The sequence below is a fragment of the Salvelinus namaycush genome, chromosome 19 (assembly GCF_016432855.1).
Source record: "Salvelinus namaycush isolate Seneca chromosome 19, SaNama_1.0, whole genome shotgun sequence".
NCBI lineage: Eukaryota > Metazoa > Chordata > Actinopteri > Salmoniformes > Salmonidae > Salvelinus > Salvelinus namaycush.
Genome location: NC_052325.1, coordinates 38,312,361 through 38,333,314, shown reverse-complemented (window position 1 = coordinate 38,333,314; position 20,954 = coordinate 38,312,361). Strand labels below are relative to the sequence as shown.

The 20,954-nt window shown below is 46.9% G+C and overlaps 1 protein-coding gene across 1 annotated transcript; it reads right to left on the bottom strand.

Annotated features, from left to right (window-relative positions):
• Nucleotides 1–381: 381 nt before the first annotated feature.
• Nucleotides 382–19,958, bottom strand: abcb11a (ATP-binding cassette, sub-family B (MDR/TAP), member 11a). Its single transcript, XM_039014321.1, has 26 exons — nucleotides 19,945–19,958; nucleotides 19,453–19,501; nucleotides 19,076–19,317; nucleotides 18,785–18,869; nucleotides 18,535–18,668; nucleotides 14,863–15,034; nucleotides 14,562–14,686; nucleotides 14,091–14,265; nucleotides 13,880–13,993; nucleotides 13,684–13,794; nucleotides 13,475–13,600; nucleotides 10,124–10,327; nucleotides 9,840–10,010; nucleotides 9,494–9,695; nucleotides 9,329–9,401; nucleotides 9,085–9,220; nucleotides 8,800–8,964; nucleotides 8,553–8,657; nucleotides 8,109–8,270; nucleotides 7,746–7,949; nucleotides 4,171–4,412; nucleotides 3,814–3,970; nucleotides 3,499–3,696; nucleotides 2,575–2,781; nucleotides 2,231–2,377; nucleotides 382–582 (listed from the first exon to the last, which is right to left on the bottom strand). Exons 1-26 carry the CDS (start codon nucleotides 19,956–19,958, stop codon nucleotides 382–384), a joined length of 3,921 nt encoding a protein of 1,306 aa, XP_038870249.1.
• Nucleotides 19,959–20,954: the final 996 nt, after the last annotated feature.

Here is a 20,954-nt window from a genome sequence, read left to right as displayed (position 1 = left end):
ACAATCCATGTCTCAATTGTCTAAAGGCTTAAAAATCATTCTTTAACCTGTCTCCTCCCCTTCATTTACACCGATTGAAGTGGATTTAACAAGTGACATCAATAAAGGATCATAACTTTCACCTGGTCAGTCTATGACGTGGAAAGAGCAGGTGTTCCTAATGTTTTGTACACTCAGTGTATAATATCATATCAAAAAAACTCAAGAGACATTAAGTAAATAAATAGTATATCAAGCAAATATAGCCTTTCCCCCCCAGGGACTTTTGTTTTTTTCCATAGTTACTCTTTCAAAAATGTCACATTTATGTACTTTGGTTAGTGACAAACTCCATTTCCTCATAAAGCGTCCCCTCTATAGAACATTTACATCTACTCAGGTTTAGCTGATCGGAGCCCCTGTTGTGACTAGTTTGTAGTAGGCAGCCCTCTTAGCCATGAGTTCCTCATGTGTCCCCTTTTCTATGACAGCACCTTGGGACATGACGGCTATGATGTCTGCCGTCTGGATGGTAGACAGTCTGTGGGCAATGACAATGCAGGTGCGTCCACGTCTGGCCTCATCCAAAGCCGCCTGCACTGTCTGTAGTTGGAAAACACAATGTTAAAAATAAGTTCAGTTGAAAGTGTTTGTTTTCATCATAAGGACATTCTATATTCTCTCTAATGTAATACAGTACATGGCATGCTAAGAAAATATCTAAGCAAATGCATCATTGAGCTGTGGATAGAGTGATTTATCTGATAGAAAGGATAATCAAGAGGTGATATATATATACTGAACAAAAATAAAAATGCAACATGTAAAGTGTTTCCTGAGCTGAAATAAAAGATCCCAGAAATCTTCCATATGCACAGAAAGTGTATTTCTCTCAAATGTTGTGCACAAATTAGTTTACATCCCTGTTAGTGAGCATTTCTCCTTTGTCAAGATAATCCATCCACCTTACATGTGTGGCATATCAAGAAGCTGATTAAACAGCATGATCATTACACAGGTGCAGCTTATGCTGGGGACAATGAAAGGCCACTCTAAAATCTGCAATTTTGTCACACAACACAATGCCACAGACATCTCAAGTTAAGGGAGCGTGCAATTGCCATACTGATTGCAGGAAGGTCCACCAGAGTTGTTGCCAGATAATTTAGTGTTAATTTCTCTACCATTGGCCTCCTCCAACGTCGTTTAGAGAATTTGGCAGTACGTCCAACCGGCCTCACAACCGCAGACCATGTGTAGCCACGCCAGCCCATGACCTCCATATCCGGCTTCTTCACCTGCGGAATTGTCTGAGACCAGCCACCCGGGCAGCTGATGAAACTGTCGGTTTGCACAACCAAAGAATTTCTGCACAAACTGTCAGAAACAGTCTCAGGGAAGCTCGTCTGCTCGCTCGTCGTCCTCACCGGGGTCTTGACCTGACTGCATTTGGCATCGTAACCGACTTCAGTGTGCAAATGCTCTCCTTCGATGGCTAGTAGAACGCTGGAGAAGTGTGCTCTTCACAGATTAATCTCGGTTTCAACTGTACCGGGCAGATGGCAGGGTATGACGTTGTGGGCGAGCGGTTTGCTGATGTCAACGTTGTGAACATAGTGCCCCAAGGTGGCGGTGGGGTTATGTTATGGCCAGGCATAAGCTATGGACAACGAACACAATTGCATTTTATCGATAGAAATGTCAACACACAGAGATACAGTGACGAGATCCTGAGACCCATTGTCGTGCCATTCATCTGCCGCCATTACCTTATGTTTCAGCATGATACTGCACGGCCCCATGTTGCAAGGATCTGTACACAATTCCTACTCACCAGACATGTCACCCATTGAGCATGTTTGGGATAGTCTGTATCGATGTGTATGACAGCGTGCTCCAGTTCCTACCAATATCCAACAACTTTGCACAGCCATTGAAGAGGAGTGGGAAAACATTCCACAGGCCACAATCAACAGCTTGATCAACTCTATGCAAAAGGAGATGTGTCACGCTGCATGAGGAAAATGGCGGTCACACCAGATACTTTTCTCATACCTTTTTTTGAGGTATATGTGACCAACAGATGCATATCTGGATTCCTAGTCATGTGAAATCCATACATTAGGGCCTAATGAATTTATTTAAATTGACTGATTTCTGTATATGAACTGTAACTCAATAAAACCTTTGCAATAGTTGCACGTTGCGTTTATATTTTTGTTCAGTGTACATTGGTCTGGTCTATGGGTACCTTTTCACTCTCTGTGTCCAATGCAGAGGTGGCCTCATCCAGAAGCAGGATCTTAGGGTTTCTGACTATTGCCCGAGCGATGGCGATGCGTTGTTTTTGCCCTCTGGAGAGCTGGGACCCCTGGGCGCCAACCGGAGTCTCATATTTCTGCCAGAGTCAAAGATAACACAGGAGTGTCTAGTACACTACTTACAATATGAAGAGAACAGTATCAGAAGAAAATATCATGTTCCACCACAATAACATGTTTCATTTTTTTTACATTCTTCACAGTATAAAGGGAAGTTGGATAGTGTGACATAGACGTATTACAAAGATAGTACAATTTCACTTCCTTTACTCACATCTGGCAGAGTCATCACAAAGTCATGGAGATAAGCTTTCTTTGCAGCATCAACAATCTCCTCCATGCTCATGTTCCTGGTGTTATCACCATACTGTATGTTTTCAGCAATACTGCAGTCAAACAGCACTGGCTCTTGGGAGACGATGCCAATCTGAGCCCTCAGGAAGGGCACGTTGACAGTGTGTGATGGACGGCCATCGATCAACTGAAATTGGAACAAGGAAGTGTTTATTGTAAATACAAATAATAGTAATAGATTATGGCAGGCACTGTGGGCACACTTGATGAATTGTACCTGTGATTCCATCTACACTGAGTGTACAAAACATTAAGAACACCTGCTCTTTCCATGACATAGGCTGACCAGGTGAATCCAGGTGAAAGCTATGATCCCTTAGTGATGTCACTTGTTAAATCCACTTCTATCAGTGTAGATGAATGGGAGGAGACAGGTTAAATAATGATTTTTAAGCCTTGAGGCAATTGAGACATGGATTGTGTATGTGTGCCATTCAGAGGGTGAATGTGCAAGACAAAACATGTAAGTGCCTTTGAACGAGGTATGGTAGTAGGTGCCAGGCGCACAGGTTCATGTCAAGAACTGCAACGCTGCTGGGTTTTCCACACTCAACAGTTTCCCGTGTGTATCAAGGTCTTCCTAATGTTTGGTATACTCAGTGTACATGGCAGATAAGGTAAAGCACATGAGGTTGGTGGAACCTTAATTGGGGAGGACAGGGCTTGTGGTAACGGCTGGAGCGGAATTAGTGGAATGGTATCAAACACATGGTTTCCATATTTATTTATTTTTACGCCACTTCATTTGCTCCGTTCAAGCTGTTGTTATCAGCCATCCTTCCCTCAGCAGCCTCCACTGAGGTAAGGTCATGTAAATGAAGTTGGGTCTGGTCTGAGGACTCACCACTCTGCCCTCATCTGGATCATAGAACCTCTCCAACAGCTGCACACTAGTGCTCTTCCCACAGCCACTACAGCCCACAAAGGCCAGGGTCTGGCCCGGTTTCACAGACACCAGTAGTCCATTTAGCACCTGGATGTCAGGCCGGGTTGGGTATGTGAACTTGCAGTTGATGAATTCTAACTCCCCTTTGAAATCATCCTGGAAAGAGGGCATGGCATTATTACACACCAACATGTTTGATGTCAATGTGAATAATGATCCTTTTCCACTTGTACTGAAAATGTCTGATTGAATAAACAATCATGTTTTTCTCACCCATTTCTCCCCGTCTATCTGACTCATGCTGATTTTGGGGACTCGGTCCAACAGTTTAAAGAACTGGGCAGCTGCAATCTTGGCTTTGGCATAATCTGGGGTGAATGAGGAAGCTTTTCCCAGTGCCGTCCCACTGATCACAATGGCAGAGATCACTCTGGGGATATGCACAACACATTGGCATTTGTTTGATAATACAGTAAGCTTTTAGGACAGAAATACAGCTTAAATGGGTATGTTTTTGAAAATGTACAGTAAATATGATGATGACCTATATGCAGTATTGTTATTCACAGGTTTTCTGTATGTCACTGTAAATACTACATGCACAACATTCAGCAAAAGAAACAAATGTACCTGAAGACCACCAGGTAATGTAATCTTTCAGAGCTGACCAGATAGCCTCCATATCTAAAGGAGGCGGCGTACGCCATAAAGATAACACACTGAGCAAAGGCAAAACAGATGCCGTAGATGTTTGCCTTCTTCTTGGCAGACTTATACGGAGCCTCCAGCTGCTGTTCATATGTATCCACAAATGTGCTCTCCTTGCACAGCCCTGCGATGGTCCTGATGTTGGCTAGAGCCTCGCTGGACACCTGTGCGAGAGAAGGCAGATTGTCAAGTCTCTAAATTGAAATTTAAGTGAATAACACTCTCTGGACCAGTGCCTCGTACGAGGTCCTTTCATTTGACAGAAATGTTCTAACAACCCTTTTAGGGACCATTATTGAATTATCTTCAAATCAAACCAAATGCGCCAAATACAACAGGTGTAGACCTTACAGTGAAATGCTTACTTACAAGCCCTTAACCAACAATGCAGTTTTTAGAAAAATAAGTGTTAAGTAAAAAATAGACAGGTAAAACATTTAAATAAAAGTAACAAATAATTAAAGAGCAGCATTAAAAGAACAATAACGAGGCTATATACAAGGGGTACCGGTACAGAGTCAATGTCCGGGGGCACCGGTTAGTCGACGTAATTCAGGTAATATGTACATGTAGGTAGAGTTAAAGTGACTATTCATAGATAATAAACAGAGAGTAGCAGCAGCATAAAAGGGGGGGCAATGCATATATTCTGGGTAGCCATTTGATTAGCTGCTCAGGAGTCTTATGGCTTGGGGCTAGAAGCTGTTAAGAATCCTTTTGGACCTAGACTTAGCGCTCCGTTACCGCTTGCTGTGTGGTAGCAGAGAGAACAGTCTATGGCTAGGGCGGCTGAAGTCTGACAATTTTTAGGGCCTTCCTGTGACACCACCTGGTATAGAGGTCCTGGATGGCAGGAAGCTTGACCCCAGTGATATACTGGGCCGTACTCGCACTACCCTTGCGGTCGGAGGCCGAGCAGATGCCATACCAGGCAGTGACGCAACCAGTCAGGATGCTCTCGATGGTGCAGCTGTAGAACCTTTTGAGGATCTGAGGACCCATGCCAAATTTTTTCAGTTTCCTGAGGGGGAATAGGCTTTGTCGTGCCCTCTTCACGACTGTCTTGGTGTGTTTGGACCATGATCATTTGTTGGTGATGTGGACACCAAGGAACTTGAAGCGCTCAACCTTCTCCACTACTGCCCCATCAATGAGAATGGGTGCATGTTCGGTCCTCCTTTTCCTGTAGTCCACAATCATCTCCTTTCTCTTGATCACGTTGAGGGAGAGGTTGTTGTCCTGGCACCACACGGCCAGCTCTCTGACCTCCTCCCTATGGGCTGTCTCATCATTGTCGGTGATCAAGCCTACCACTGTTGTGTCATCTGCAAACTTAATGATGGTATTGGAGTCGTCCCTAGCCATGCAGTCATGATTGAACAGGGAGTAGAGGAGGGGACTGAGAACGCACCCCTGAAGGGCCCCCGTTTTGAGGATCAGCGCAGCGGATGTGTTGTTACCTACCCTTACCACCTGGGAGCGGTCCGTCAGAAATCCAGGATTCAGTTGCAGAGGGAGGTGTTTAGTCCCAGGGTCCTTAGCTTAGTGATGAGCTCTGAGGGCACTATGATGTTGAACGATGAGCTATAGTCAATGAATAGCATTCTCACGTAGGTGTTCCTTTTGTCCAGGTGAAAAAGGGCAGTGTGGACTGCAATAGAGATTGCATCATCTGTAGATCTGTTTGGCCAGTATGCAAATTGGAGTGGGTCTAGGGTTTCTGGGATAATGGTGTTGAAAAGCACTTCATGGATACAGACGTGAGTGCTACGGGTCGCTAGTCATTTAGGCAGGTTACCTTGGTGTTCTTGGGCACAGGGACTATGGTGGTCTGCTTGAAACATGTTGGTATTACAGACTCAGTCAGGGACAGATTGAAAATGTCATTGAAGACACTTGCCAGTACACATCCTGGTAATCCATCTGGCCCTGCGGCCTTGTGAATATTGACCTGTTTAAAGGTCTTACTCACATCGGCTACGGAGAGCGTGATCACACAGTTGTCCGGAACAGCTGATGCTCTCATGCATGTTTCAGTGTTACTTGCCTTGAAGCGAGCATATAATTAATTTAGCTTGTCTGGTAGGCTTGTGTCACTGGGCAGCTCGCGGTTGTGCTTCTCTTTGTAGTCTGTAATAGTTTGCAAGCCCGGCCACATCCGACGAGCGTCGAGCCGGTGTAGTATAATTCAATCTTAGTCCTGTATTGATGCTTTGCCTGTTTGATGGTTCGTCACAGGGCATAGCGGGATTTCTTATAAGCTTCCCGAGTGGCGCAGCGGTCTAAGGCACTTTATCTCAGTGCTTGAGGCGTCACTACAGACACCCTGGTTCGAATCCAGGCTGTATCACAACCGGACATGATTGGGAGTCCCATAGGCCAGCGCACAATTGGCCCAGTGTCGTCCGGGTTTGGCCGGTGTAGACCGTCATTGTAAATAAGAATTTATTCTTAACTCACTTGCCTGGTTAAATATATATATTTTTTTATTCAGTCCCACTTTTTGAAAGCGGCAGCTCTACGCTTTAGCTCAGTGCGTATGTTGCCTGTAATCCATGGCTTCTGGTTTGGGTATGTACATACTGTCACGCCCTGATCTGTTTCACCTGTCCTTGTGATTGTCTCCACCCCCTCCAGGTGTCGCTTATTTTCCCCAATGTATTTATCCCTGTGATTCCTGTCTCTCTGTGCCAGTTCGTCTTGTATTTTTGTCAAGTCAACCAGCGTGTTTTTCCCGTTCTCCTTTTGCTATTCTCTTTTTGATAGTCTTCCCGGTTTTGACCCCTGCCTGACTCTGGACTACTTTCCTGTCTGCCTGATCATCCTGCCTGCCCTCTGACCTTGATTCTGCCAGCCCTTCGGTACCCTTGAACTCTGAACTGGTTTTGACCCTTTTTCCTGTCCACGACATTCTCTTCCATTACCCTATTGGATTATTAAATATTGTAAGACTCCAACCGTCTGTGTCTGGATCTCGCCTTGTGTCATGATACATACACTCACTGTGGGGATGGTGTTGTTGATGCACTTATTGATGAAGCCAGTGAATGATGGTGTGTACTCCTCAATGCCATCGGAAAAATCCCGGAACATATTCCAGTCCTGTAGCTTAGCATCTGCTTCATCTGACCACTTTTTTATTGACCGAGTCACTGGTGCTTCCTGCTTTAGTTTTTTCATGTAAACAGGAATTAGGAGGATAGAATTATGGTCAGATTTGCCAAATGGAGGGCGTGGGAGAGCTTTGTTCGCGTCTCTGTGTGTGGAGTAAAGGTGGTCTAGAGTTTTTTTTCCTCCTCTGGTTGCACATTTAACATGCTGGTAGAAATGAGGTAAAATGGATTTTAGTTTCCCTGCATTAAAGTCCCCGGCCACTAGGAGCGTCGCCTCTTGATGAGCGTTTTCCTGTTTGCTTATGGCCGTATACAGCTCATTGAGTGCAGTTTTAGTGCCAGCATCGGTTTGTGGTGTTACCGATAATAGGGTGTTTAACTCACCTGTCCTGCTGCTTCCATTGCCTTCTTATCCTCGTTTGCGAAACCTGTCAGCATTTTGGCTTGGAAGACCCCAGACAAGCCAATAAGTGGTAAAAAGCAAACCACTACCAAGCTTAACTTCCAGCTAAAGGAGAACGCAATGATGAAAGACGCTCCGATGTTGGTCAAGGAGTTCACAATCATCCCAATCTGCGATCCAGTTGCCTGCAGTGAAAATACTATTAATTCTCCAAGCTCATTTCATAAACAGAAATATATACAGTGAGGCACAAAGAAATGTTTCAGAACTACCCCTTTGGATCATCTCATAATTTGTTAGAAATGGTTCTAATGGGTTCCACAGTATGTGTCCCTGACACTCACCCCCTGGACCATGGAGGCGTCAGTGGCCAGCCTGGTGGTGAGAGCTCCAGGGCTGTTCCTGGGGTCATCAAACCAGCCTACCTCCTGTTTCAACATGGCCTGGAAGCCCACCTTCCTTAGCCTGCGGGTCAGGAGCTCCCCAGACTTCCCAAATGCATAGCCCTTAAACAGAACAACAGTGTTCACACACATTACTAGGGCCTATTGTCTGAATCACATGAGGCTGCTGAGTGGAGAATGGCTCATAAGAATGGCCGGAACGGCGCAAATGGAATGGCATCAAACATCTGGAAACCATGTATTTGACACCATTCCACTCATACCGCTCCAGTCATTACCACAAGCCCGTTCTCCCCAATTAAGGTGCCACCAACCTCCTGTGGTCTGAATGTTAGCATCTTACTATGGAATGTAACAGCTTGATGTGCAGTACAATATAGCTACCTGTAAGAACTGAGAGAAGAAACTTGTCACCGCCACAGCGCAGAACAGGATACATATTCCATTGATCTGCACTCTCTGTTCATCCAAGTCACGTATAGAGAACGTCTGCAAATCAAAACAACAATATGGATGGAATGAAATACATTTAATGGAACAGCAACACCTATAATTATCACTACCAGCCCAGCTAATATGAAACTACATTATAAACATAGGCTTGATATGTACATAATGAATAGCCTCTCACCCCAAGGATCTGGCTGAATAAGATAGCATAGATTGGATTGACGGAGCCATTGATGGCAGCTCCTATAGATCCCAATAGCATGTAGGGCCACTCTGACTTGTTGTACTTCAGGATTCGAGCCACTGGTGCTGGCTCCACACGTTCCTCTGCTTCCTCCTTGGAATGCTGTGGGAATATACTGTATGAGGGACACTCATTTCTCTCAGAAATTAGGAGGGAAAATTGAATAAAGTACACTAATACAAAACTGATAATACAAGGCTGCTTATAGAATGACCTCAATACCTTTGACCTTTGAGGTTCCATCTCGTTTTCCATTATGGCAAGGAATTTGTCTGATTTAATTCTGATACTGCCAGTTATGGCATCAGGGATGAGTTCGTTTGACAGCTGGGTGTGAGATCGCAGGCGAAGAGATTGCCTTTAGGAGAAAGAGTGAATTACAAAGGCTTTACAAATTAGCTTCACTGAATCATTGTTAATCATAAGCAGTGTCACAAGCCTGTTCTGACATGACAATTAGGTTTACCTCAACCCAGATTCATAGCTTCCTCGACTGAAACGCTGAAGGATTTCTTCCTCAATGGTTTCATTGTCCGGACCTAAAATTGAAAATGAACATGTTATTTTTATCCATACAGATATCAAAAGTGAACAATGAATCATTATGAATTGCTCTTTATGTCAGACCTACCTTTGTTTGTTTTGTCACTGGGCATGTCATTTCCTTGGTTCTGAAGGGTAACGAGAGTAAAGTAGACCCCCTTCTTTTCTAGAAGATCATTGTGTGTACCGCTTTCCACTGCCCTTCCGTGCTCAAACCCAATAATGACATCAGCATTGCGGATAGTGGAGAGGCGGTGGGCGATGCTAATGGTTGTCCTGCCCATCCGAGCCTTCAATCACAGACATGATCCGTTTTGTAGTTGAGGTAAACATTACAACATGGGTAGACCATGATTTAAAACTGGAACAAATATTCAAAGCACTGACTTTGTGGTGATATAATGATTGATCGATTTTGTCTTGGAGTCACACACCTTGTCAAGTGCCTCTTGTACAATGGCCTCACTCTCGTTGTCCAGAGCCGAGGTAGCCATGTCCAGCAACAGGATCCTGGGGTTGCGGATCAGAGCTCGGGCAATAGCGATCCTCTGCTTCTGTCCTCCACTCATCTGACCACCACCCTCACCCACCAGCGTATCAAACCTCTGTATAACCACAGACAAACGTTTTCTCATTTTGACATTTCAATGTGTTTCTTGTATGAGATAGTATCAGAGTAATACATTGTATTTATTTGCTAAAGGTGTGCCTGTGGTACCTGTGGGAGGTCCATGATAAAGTTATAGGCGTTAGCCTCCTTGGTGGCCTGGATGATGTCGTCCATGGTGACCCCAGGTCGGCCGTAGCGGATGTTGTCAGCGATAGTCGTGGCGAACAGCACTGGCTCTTGCTCTACTATACCAATCAGAGAGCGAAGCCACTGGATGTTCAGGCTGCGGATGTCATGGCCATCCAAAGTCAACTATAAATGAGAAGCATTATGTGCATCAAACACAATAACATCTTGTTGTCACACCCTGGCCTTAGTTATCTTTGTTTTCATTATTATTTTAGTTAGGTCAGGGTGTGACATGGTGAAGTATGTGTTTTTGTATTGTCTAGGGTGTTGTTTGGTTTAGGGGGTTAAGTAGAGTAGATGGTTTAGTGTTTAGTGTAGGTGTCTAGGAAAGTCTATGGTTGCCTGAATTGGTTCTCAATTAGAGACAGCTGGTTATTGTTGTCTCTGATTGGGAGCCATATTTAAGGCAGCCATAGGTTTTAGCTGGTTGTGGGTAATTGTCTATGTCAGTGTGTAGTGGTCAGTGTCAGCACCATTTTGTTTATATAGCTTCACGGTCGTCAGTTTGTTGTTTTGTTTCATTCGTTGCTCTTCTCAAATAAAAGAAGAATGTATTTCTCACACGCTGCGTTTTGGTCCTCTCTACAAAGTCAAGACGATCGTGACAGAATTACCCACCAAACCAGGACCAAGCAGCGTGAAAGGATGGAACAGCGCTTAGTGGAGGAATGGACCCGGGAAAAGGATGAGTGGAGAACAACCTGGGAAGAGATAGACAGGTGGGCGTGCGATCCAGAGAAAGTGCCGGAGCCTGCCTGGGATTCGCTGGAGCAGTGCGAGGAGGGTTACAGGATTATGGAGCTGGAGAAAGGAGCACGAAGGCGCGGTAGGAAGCCCTCGAGGAAACGCCAAAAATTTCTTGGGGAGGGGCTCATGGGGAGTGTGGCGAGTCCAGATAGGAGATCTGCGTCAACTTCCCGTGCTACCCGTGAGGACCCTAAGAAGGAACCTGAGCCAGTCGGGCTGATATTGGAGGTGAGCAATGGGAATGATACAGAGACTGTTAAGGATTTATTGGGGAGGTTGGAGGAGAGTGAAATGAGGGAGCTGCTGTGTTGGTGCGTGAGGCACAAAATCCACCCGACAGAACGTGTGCGGGAAGTGATGTTACCTGAGTCAGCTATCCATGCTCGTCCTGAGGTGCGTGCTAACCGTCAGGGAATGACAGTCCCACGAACCAGGCCTCCTGTACGCCTCCCTAGTCCTGCACCTCCTGTAGCAGTTCCACGTGCTAACTCTCCTGTGGCAGCCCCTTGTACCAGTCCTCCAGTTCCGGCACCACGCACCAAGCCTTTTGTGCGTCTCCAGAGTCCAGTACGTCTTGTTTCTCCTCCCCGCACTAGCCCTGAGATGCGTGTCCCCAGCCCGGTACCACCAGTTCCGGCACCACGCACTAGGCCTAATGTGCGTCTCCAGGGTCCAGTATGCCCTGTTCCTCCTCCCCACACTAGCCCTGAGATGCGTGTCCCCAGCCCGGTACCACCAGTTCCGGCACCACGCACTAGGCCAAATGTGCGTCTCCAGGGTCCAGTATGCACTCTTCCTTCTCCGCGTACTCGCCCTGATGTGCGTGCCCTCAGCCCGGTACCACCAGTGCCGGTACCACGCACCAGGCCTATAGTACGCTTTGAGAGTTCAGTGTGCCCTGTTGTTGTTCCCCGCACTAGCCTGAAGGTGCATGTCCTTAGCCCGGTGCCTCCAGTTCCGGCACCACGCACCAGGCCTACAGTGCGCCTCATCCGGCCAGAGCCATCCGTCTGCCCAGTGCCATCTGAGCCATCCGTCTCCCCAGCGCCATCTGAGCCATCCGTCTCCCCAGCGCCATCTGAGCCATCCGTCTCCCCAGCGCCATCTGAGCCATCCGTCTCCCCAGCGCCATCTGAGCCATCCGTCTGCCCCGAGCCATTAGAGCCGCCCGTCTGTTCCGAGCCGTCAGAGCCGTTAGTCAGTCAGGAGCCGCTAGAGCCATTCGTCAGTCAGGATCTGCCAGAGCCGCCAACCAGACAGGATCTGCCAGAGCCGCCAACCAGACAGGATCTGCCAGAGCCGCCAACCAGACAGGATCTGCCAGAGCCGCCAACCAGACAGGATCTGCCAGAGCCGCCAGCGAGCCATGAGCGTCCAGAGCCGTCTGCCAGCCATGAGCGTCCAGAGCCGTCAGCCAGCCATGAGCGTCCAGAGCCGTCAGCGAGCCATGAGCGTCCAGAGCCGTCAGCCAGCCATGAGCGTCCAGAGCCGTCAGCCAGCCATGAGCGTCCAGAGCCGTCAGCCAGCCATGAGCGTCCAGAGCCGTCAGCCAGCCATGAGCGTCCAGAGCCGTCAGCCAGTCATGAGCTGCCCCTCAGCCCAGAGCTGCCATTTATCCAGAACTGCCCCTCAGTCCAGAGCTGTCTCTCTGTCCGGAGCTGCCCTTCAGTCCGGAGTTGCCCCTCTATCCTGAGCTACCTCTCTATCCTGACCTACCTCTCTGTCCTGAGCTATCTCTCTGTCCTGAGCTACCTTATCCCGGTGCTGCCCCTTGTCCCGGTGCTGCCCCTTATCTTAAGGTTACCATCTAAATTAAATGGGTGTAAAATGAGGGTGGTCATTCTAAGGGGGAGACGTAAGCTGGGATTGACTATGGTGGGGTGGGGACCTCGCCCAGAGCCTGAGCCACCACCGTGGTCAGACGCCCACCCAGACCCTCCCCTAGACTTTATGCTGGTGCGCCCGGAGTTCGCACCTTAAGGGGGGGGTTATGTCACACCCTGGCCTTAGTTATCTTTGTTTTCATTATTATTTTAGTTAGGTCAGGGTGTGACATGGTGAAGTATGTGTTTTTGTATTGTCTAGGGTGTTGTTTGGTTTAGGGGGTTAAGTAGAGTAGATGGTTTAGTGTTTAGTGTAGGTGTCTAGGAAAGTCTATGGTTGCCTGAATTGGTTCTCAATTAGAGACAGCTGGTTATTGTTGTCTCTGATTGGGAGCCATATTTAAGGCAGCCATAGGCTTTAGCTGGTTGTGGGTAATTGTCTATGTCAGTGTGTAGTGGTCAGTGTCAGCACCATTTTGTTTATATAGCTTCACGGTCGTCAGTTTGTTGTTTTGTTTCATTCGTTGCTCTTCTCAAATAAAAGAAGAATGTATTTCTCACACGCTGCGTTTTGGTCCTCTCTACAAAGTCAAGACGATCGTGACACTTGTACTGGGCTTTAGTCATACGTTTTGTGTCCCAACCATATTGCTGTAATAATGTGATAGTAAACATAGGTGTATCTTCTGAGCCTTATTACCATTCCTTCCTTGGGGTTGTAGAATCTCTGAAAGAGTTGAACTGTGGTGCTCTTCCCTGATCCGCTTGGCCCAACAAAAGCTGTGGTTTCTCCTGCTCTGATCAGCATGCTCAAAGAATCTAAAATCTAAGTAAACAGATGGTGGTTGTACATTGAGATATCTTTTGGGGATGATTTGAAGTTAAAGAAAGTGAGCGAAGAGGGTTTACCTTCACATCTGGCCTAGAGGGGTAGTTAAATGTGACGTTGTGGAATTCAATGTCACCCGTGACCTTGTCTAGTTTGTGGCCCTTCTCTGAGAAACAATCGATTTCTGGCTCCTGAAAGTGAACAGATTTATAAAATACTTTATAACTGAAATTTAATTGTTCTTAGTTCATATATTTTCTAAATTTCTGGCCTTACCCGGTCAATGGTATCGAAGATGGTCTTGGCTGCAGCTCGACCTGAGGCGAAGGCTTCCAGGCATGGTGAGGCCTGACCCAGGTTCATAGCTGCCATGAGAACTCCAAAGAATACCTGGAGACAAAAATACAAAGACATCCGTACATTTTCACCACTCCTATTATTACGTATTGGATACATATTTATTATTTGATCATGTGAGTTGCCATACCTGGATAAGAGTACCAGGGGATAGCTCTTTGGTTTCGATGACCAGTTTTGAGCCATACCAGAATGCCAAAGCATAGCAGAGGAAGATGATACACCACAGGTATCCTTGAAACACTCCAATGATCGTCCCCTTTTTCACACCCCAGTTCTGAGCCTCAATAAGGTTTTTGTCATACCTGTTCAAATGTGAAATGCATATTTATAACACATTTTCAAGTGCCAAGACATTGAAGTCAGCAGGGAAGGGAAGGTTAATTTGACCAGTGTCTCACAGCAAGAAAATAATCCTGCAGCAACAGGAAATGTGAATTATTGTGTGCATTATAATTAATGGACATTTTTGTAGGGGTTGTTTTAAAGTGGAAATGACTTTTTGAAACCTTCAATACACTACAAGTTTGCATTTCCTGCTGCGCAGCATATTTTCGCCAACAGGGTGATCAAATTAAGATCCTACAGTATTTCATGTTACCTTTCAACCTCCTTGTCCTCCCCTCCAAAGGCTGCCACTGTTCTGATGGATGACAGTACCTCATCAGCTACTGACCCTGCCTTGGCATAAGCCTGGAGCTCCCGACCTGTCAGTCTGGCAACAGCCTGAGGAGTGAACGAGTGGAGATGACAGACTGGTTTGTCTGGTTTATCTATAGTACATTTCACACATCTACTAAGGTGGTGTGAGACCTCACTAACAGACTCAGAGGCTGTTACAACAGAATGAGTGACCATCATCAAATAAAGTGATTTAATACATTGACTTCAACCCATCTCACCATGGCCATTAGTCCAGCAGCAAGTCCTATTAGTGGGCTTACTGCGATGACCACCATGGTCAACTTCCATCCTCCGATGAACCCCACCATGAAGCCGAAGATGAAAGTGGAGATCCTCTCAATGAAGATAGACACCTGGTCAGCTATCGCATTGTTGATCTTGTTGATGTCGCTGAGGTGAGAGAACAAGTTCAATCACACAATTGTTGTGGTCCGATTAGAATGTGTCAAACCCAAAATGTAATGGTTATTTATAGAAACATCTTCCAAACATGCCCTCAATCATTCACACATCTGTCACGATCGTCTTGACAAGAGAGAGAGGACCAAGGCGCAGCGTGTGTAAAATACATCTTTTATTATAGAAGAGAGAAAAAACAAGAAACGAACAACTATACAAAAACTAACAAAATAACAAACTGACGACCGTGAAGCTATACATATAAATAGTGCTGACACAAACACTATACATAGACAACTACCCACCAAAGCCTACTGCCTATGGCTGCCTTAAATATGGCTCCCAATCAGAGACAATGAATGACAGCTGTCTCTGATTGAGACCCAATCTAGGCAGCCATAGACATAACTAGACAACCTACCTCTTCTCTCCCCCATACACATACAACACCCCTAGACTAGACAAAACACACAAAGACAACCCACCCCCACTCACGCCCTGACCAACTAAATAAATAACAGAAAAAGGAACAATAGGTCAGGAACGTGACATAACCCCCCCCTTAAGGTGCGAACTCCGGGCGCACCAGCATAAAGTCTAGGGGAGGGTCTGGGTGGGCGTCTGTCCACGGTGGCGGCTCTGGCGCTGGTCGTGGTCCCCACCCCACCATAGTCACTACCCGCTTTCGTAGCCTCCTCCAACTGGCCACCCTCCAAATTAACCCCACTGGATTAAGGAGCAGCACCGGACTAAGGGGCAGCACCGGACTAAGGGGCAGCACCGGACTAAGGGGCAGCACCGGACTAAGGGGCAGCACCAGGATAAGGGGCAGCACCAGGATAAGGAGCAGCACCAGGATAAGGAGCAGCACCAGGATAAGGGGCAGCTCCGGACTGAGGGACGGCAGCTCCGGACTGAGGGACAGCACCGGACTGGCTGGCGGATCCTGGCTGGCTGGCGGATCCTGGCTGGCTGGCGGATCCTGGCTGGCTGGCTCTGGCGGATCCTGGCTGGCTGGCTCTGGCGGATCCTGGCTGGCTGGCTCTGGCGGATCCTGGCTGGCTGGCGGATCCTGGCTGGATGACGGCTCTGGCGGATCCTGGCTGGATGACGGCTCTGGCTGGTCATGGCTGGATGACGGCTCTGGCTGGTCATGGCTGGATGACGGCTCTGGCTGGTCATGGCTGGATGACGGCTCTGGCTGGTCATGGCTGGATGACGGCTCTGGCTGGTCATGGCTCGCTGACGGCTCTGGCTGGTCATGGCTCACTGACGGCTCTTGCTGGTCATGGCTCGCTGACGGCTCTTGCTGGTCATGGCTCGCTGACGGCTCTGGCTGGTCATGGCTCGCTGACGGCTCTGGCTGGTCATGGCTCGCTGACGGCTCTGGCTGGTCATGGCTCGCTGACGGCTCTGGCTGATCCGGTCTGACGGAAGGCTCTGGCTGATCCGGTCTGGCGGAAGGCTCTGGCTGATCCGGTCTGGCGGAAGGCTCTGGCTGATCCGGTCTGGCGGAAGGCTCTGGCTGATCCGGTCTGGCGGAAGGCTCTGGCTGATCCGGTCTGGCGGAAGGCTCTGACTGATCCGGTCTGGCGGAAGGCTCTAGCGGCTCCTGTCTGGCGGAAGGCTCTAGCGGCTTTGCAGGCTCATGGCAGACGGGCGGCTTTGAAGGCTCAATACAGACGGGCAGTTCATACGGCGCTTGGCAGACGGACAGTTCAGACGGCGTTGGGCAGACGGGCAGTTCAGGCGCCGTTGGGCAGACGGGCAGTTCAGGCGCCGTTGGGCAGACGGGCAGTTCAGGCGCCGTTGGGCAGACGGGCAGTTCAGGCGCCGTTGGGCAGACGGGCAGTTCAGGCGCCGTTGGGCAGACGGGCAGTTCAGGCGCCGTTGGGCATACGGGCAGTTCAGGCGCCGCTGGGCAGATGGCAGACTCTGGCCGGCTGAGACGCACTGTAGGCCTGGTGCGTGGTGCCGGAACTGGAGGTACCGGGCTAAGGACACGCACCTTCAGGCTAGTGCGGGGAACAACAACAGGGCACACTGGACTCTCAAGGCGTACTATAGGCCTGGTGCGTGGTACCGGCACTGGTGGTACCGGGCTGAGGGCACGCACATCAGGGCGAGTACGGGGAGAAGGAACAGTGCGTACAGGGCTCTGGAGACGCCCTGAAAGCCTGGTGCGTGGTGCCGGAACTGGAGGTACCGGGCTAAGGACACGCACCTTCAGGCTAGTGCCTGGAGGAGGAACAGGGCTCTGGATACGCACTGGAAGCCTGGTGCGTGGTGTAGGCACTGGTGGTACTGGGCTGGAGCGGGGAGGTGGCGCCGGAAATACCGGACCGTGCAGGCGTACTGGCTCCCTTGAGCACTGAGCCTGCCCAACCTTACCTGGTTGTATGCTCCCCGTCGCCCGACCAGTGCGGGGGAGGTGGAATAACCCGCACCGGGCTATGTAGGCGAACCGGGGACACCATGCGTAAGGCTGGTGCCATGTAAGCCGGCCCGAGGAGACGTACTGGTGGCCAGATATGTAGGGCCGGCTTCATGACATCCGGCTCAATACTCAATCTAGCCCTGCCAGTGCGGGGAGGTGGAATAACCCGCACCGGGCTATGCACACGTACAGGAGACACCGTGCGCTCTACTGCGTAACACGGTGTCTGCCCGTACTCTCGCTCTCCACGGTAAGTACAGGGAGTAGGCGCAGGTTTCCTACCTGACTTCGCCACTCTCCCTCTTAGCCCCCCCCCAGAAATTTTTGGGGTTTACTCACAGGCTTCCTTGCTAGTCGCGTACCCTCATAGCTCCGGTTCCTCTCTCCGGTTGCCTCTGCTCTCCTAATCGCCTCCAGCTGTTCCCATGGGAGGCGATCTCTTCCAGCTCGGATCTCCTCCCATGTGTAGCAACCCTTGCCGTCCAATACATCCTCCCATGTCCACGAGTCCTGGTTACTTTGCCGCTGTTGTTGGTTCCGCTCACGCTGCTTGATCCATGGTTGGTGGGTAGTTCTGTCACGATCGTCTTGACAAGAGAGAGAGGACCAAGGCGCAGCGTGTGCAAAATACATCTTCTTTTATTATAGAAGAGAGAAAAAACAAGAAACGAACAACTATACAAAAACTAACAAAATAACAAACTGACGACCGTGAAGCTATACATATAAATAGTGCTGACACAAACACTACACATAGACAACTACCCACCAAAGCCTACTGCCTATGGCTGCCTTAAATATGGCTCCCAATCAGAGACAATGAATGACAGCTGTCTCTGATTGAGACCCAATCTAGGCAGCCATAGACATAACTAGACAACCTACCTCTTCTCTCCCCCATACACATACAACACCCCTAGACTAGACAAAACACACAAAGACAACCCACCCCCACTCACGCCCTGACCAACTAAATAAATAACAGAAAAAGGAACAATAGGTCAGGAACGTGACAACATCCCTGTAGAAAATAATTCATGGGTTTCGGTCTTACTCTGATATCCTGGTGTTTAATTCTCCAACTGAATTGCAGTCAAACCAGCCAATCTCCATTCGCATCACCTTCCTAAAGTAAGTCTTCCTGATTCTCTGGATCTGTCTGGCAGCAGCAGACACCCAGAGGGCAATCTACACAGAGCAGGATTGAATGCATGTTTAGAAAAACCGGTTATAGATTAAGAAGGTTAAGGATGCAAGACTCAATGGAGAGAAAGCACTTTGAGCAGGAAGTTTAACCCACTTACTTGGAAATAACTAACAATCAAGACTCCTAATCCAATACCAACATAGTAATATGCAAACATGGTCATCTGTGCTTCGATATCCACCCTGTAAAAAAAATGGATGCTTAGCTATACTGTATATATTCTTGCTAGCCATTTCACATCCGTTACATAAACATTTTGGGATCCATAACCCATTCCATTCTAACCAGGACCTTCAGCATCAGCATGGACAGTAATGTGAATAGATCGACATAGAAAACCTTGGCGCAGGAGTAAAATATAGTCCACAATAGAAAAGTGTCACCTCACCCACAGAAGACCGTTGTGTTCTCTGCTATTTCAAATATGGAGCCATTGATCCAGGTGATGGTGTGGTTAATGCAGGTTTTGTTGGGGTCTGCCAGTTCTTGGACCTCTAGCTCGTATGCCACAAAGGTGTTCGTCATCATGCCATACACCAAGAGCATGAGAGGGGAGGCTGCCCCGTGGACTAGTGCACATAAGCCCCCCACTACCATCATCAGTGTGTCCTTCCATGTTGCAAATCGAAACTGGATCAAATAGATAGGTTACATCATTTTCTTCCAATAAAAGGAAATATAATATTGTGCAATCATAGCAAAAACAGTCATTATTAATCACAATTAATAATAATTCATAATATCTTAAGGATAAAAAATAAATACCAGTTGAAAGAATCCAACATCCAAGAGCTTTTCTTTTTTCTTTCCATCTCTGCAATAGAAACAATCAAATGGGAAGAGCTGTTGTATGGTGATGATCAAAGTTGATCTGATACTTTCATGATGATAGAAGTGTATAGCGGTATGATAGATATTATGCTAAGAAGAGCCAAGTTACAATTGGAAGAGTTTTGTGAAAAGTACCCGTATAGGAAAAAAGTGTTGAAGAAAATAAATAAGATATGGTCAGGTTTCATTTGTGAGGTTCATTCAACTGTGAATGAGGGCAATAATGCAATGAATGGAATGTAGTTTACTTGAGTATGAATCAAATGTTGTTATTTGAAAAGTAAAGAAGAAGAAAAAAGAAGCTACTGTTATTACAATTCCAATCAAAAACAGACACTTACCCTTTTTCATTCTCTGTTCAAAAAGAAAGGTCAAAGTTCAATTGAAACTTGAAGAAGAGATCTACAATATGATTTCAATTCTTACTGGGGCATAATCATGTTAACGTTATGGTATTTGTGGTATAACAGGAAGAAATGGGACACTTACCTTCTTCTTCTCTGTCTGGTTTTGTATGGCAATATTCTTTGTCAGTGTTCTCCTGTAGAGAAGTGACCTTTTTCAAGTAAATAGGATCCTTCATTTTTGTAGCTTTAACTCTGACAGGCACGTCCTCGCTGGGTCTAATGGGAGAGAAGGGTCATTTTAGCTCACAGTCTTCTTCACAAACATCCGCAAAAATACATTCACAGTCTGGAGTGAACTGTCTGTACTGCCATCCAAATGTAACTTCTATGGTAACACATTTTGTGGGATAAAATTTCTAACAAAACAATCTTAACATCTCTGGAATTCAATGTTGTGTTATCTATTTGCCATGACTATAGACGGATTCAGGACTTTTGGACTATGAAGGACTTGATGACAAGTAGTTGTATCCTTGACAACACCATTAGAGCCATATAATAAGTCCTCTATTACATAAAATGGAAAATAAATAAAATAAATAAATATAATAAATAAAATAAAACATTTGATCATTGAAAGTCATATTATTGAATAGAAAAACCATAGAATGAATAGGATCTCTGTAAGATTTTTTTTTTTTTTTAAAGGAGCTACCCTGACAAATTCTGAAATGGTTTTTTAAAAGATATAAATATGTAAATTACAGTACATGGATGGAAAAACACAGAAAAGATCAGTTTAGAGAGTTACTAACAAGTTCAACACATGTATGACTCATTTCTTATCAGAATAAAGAGCATTATTACCATAATACACAAGAAAATGCAAACAAAATATGTAGATATGGAAATATCCAATATATCTACCATGAAGATCCACTTTAGCTACGCAGAAGAATCATTTCTCATATATGCTTTCCTCCCTATCTTACTATAGAATGAAGAGCAAACTGTAGCGTACCTGTTTTGTCTCCCTGTCAAGGACTCCTCTGATATCCTAGCCATTTGGTCACTACCAACAATAAAGAA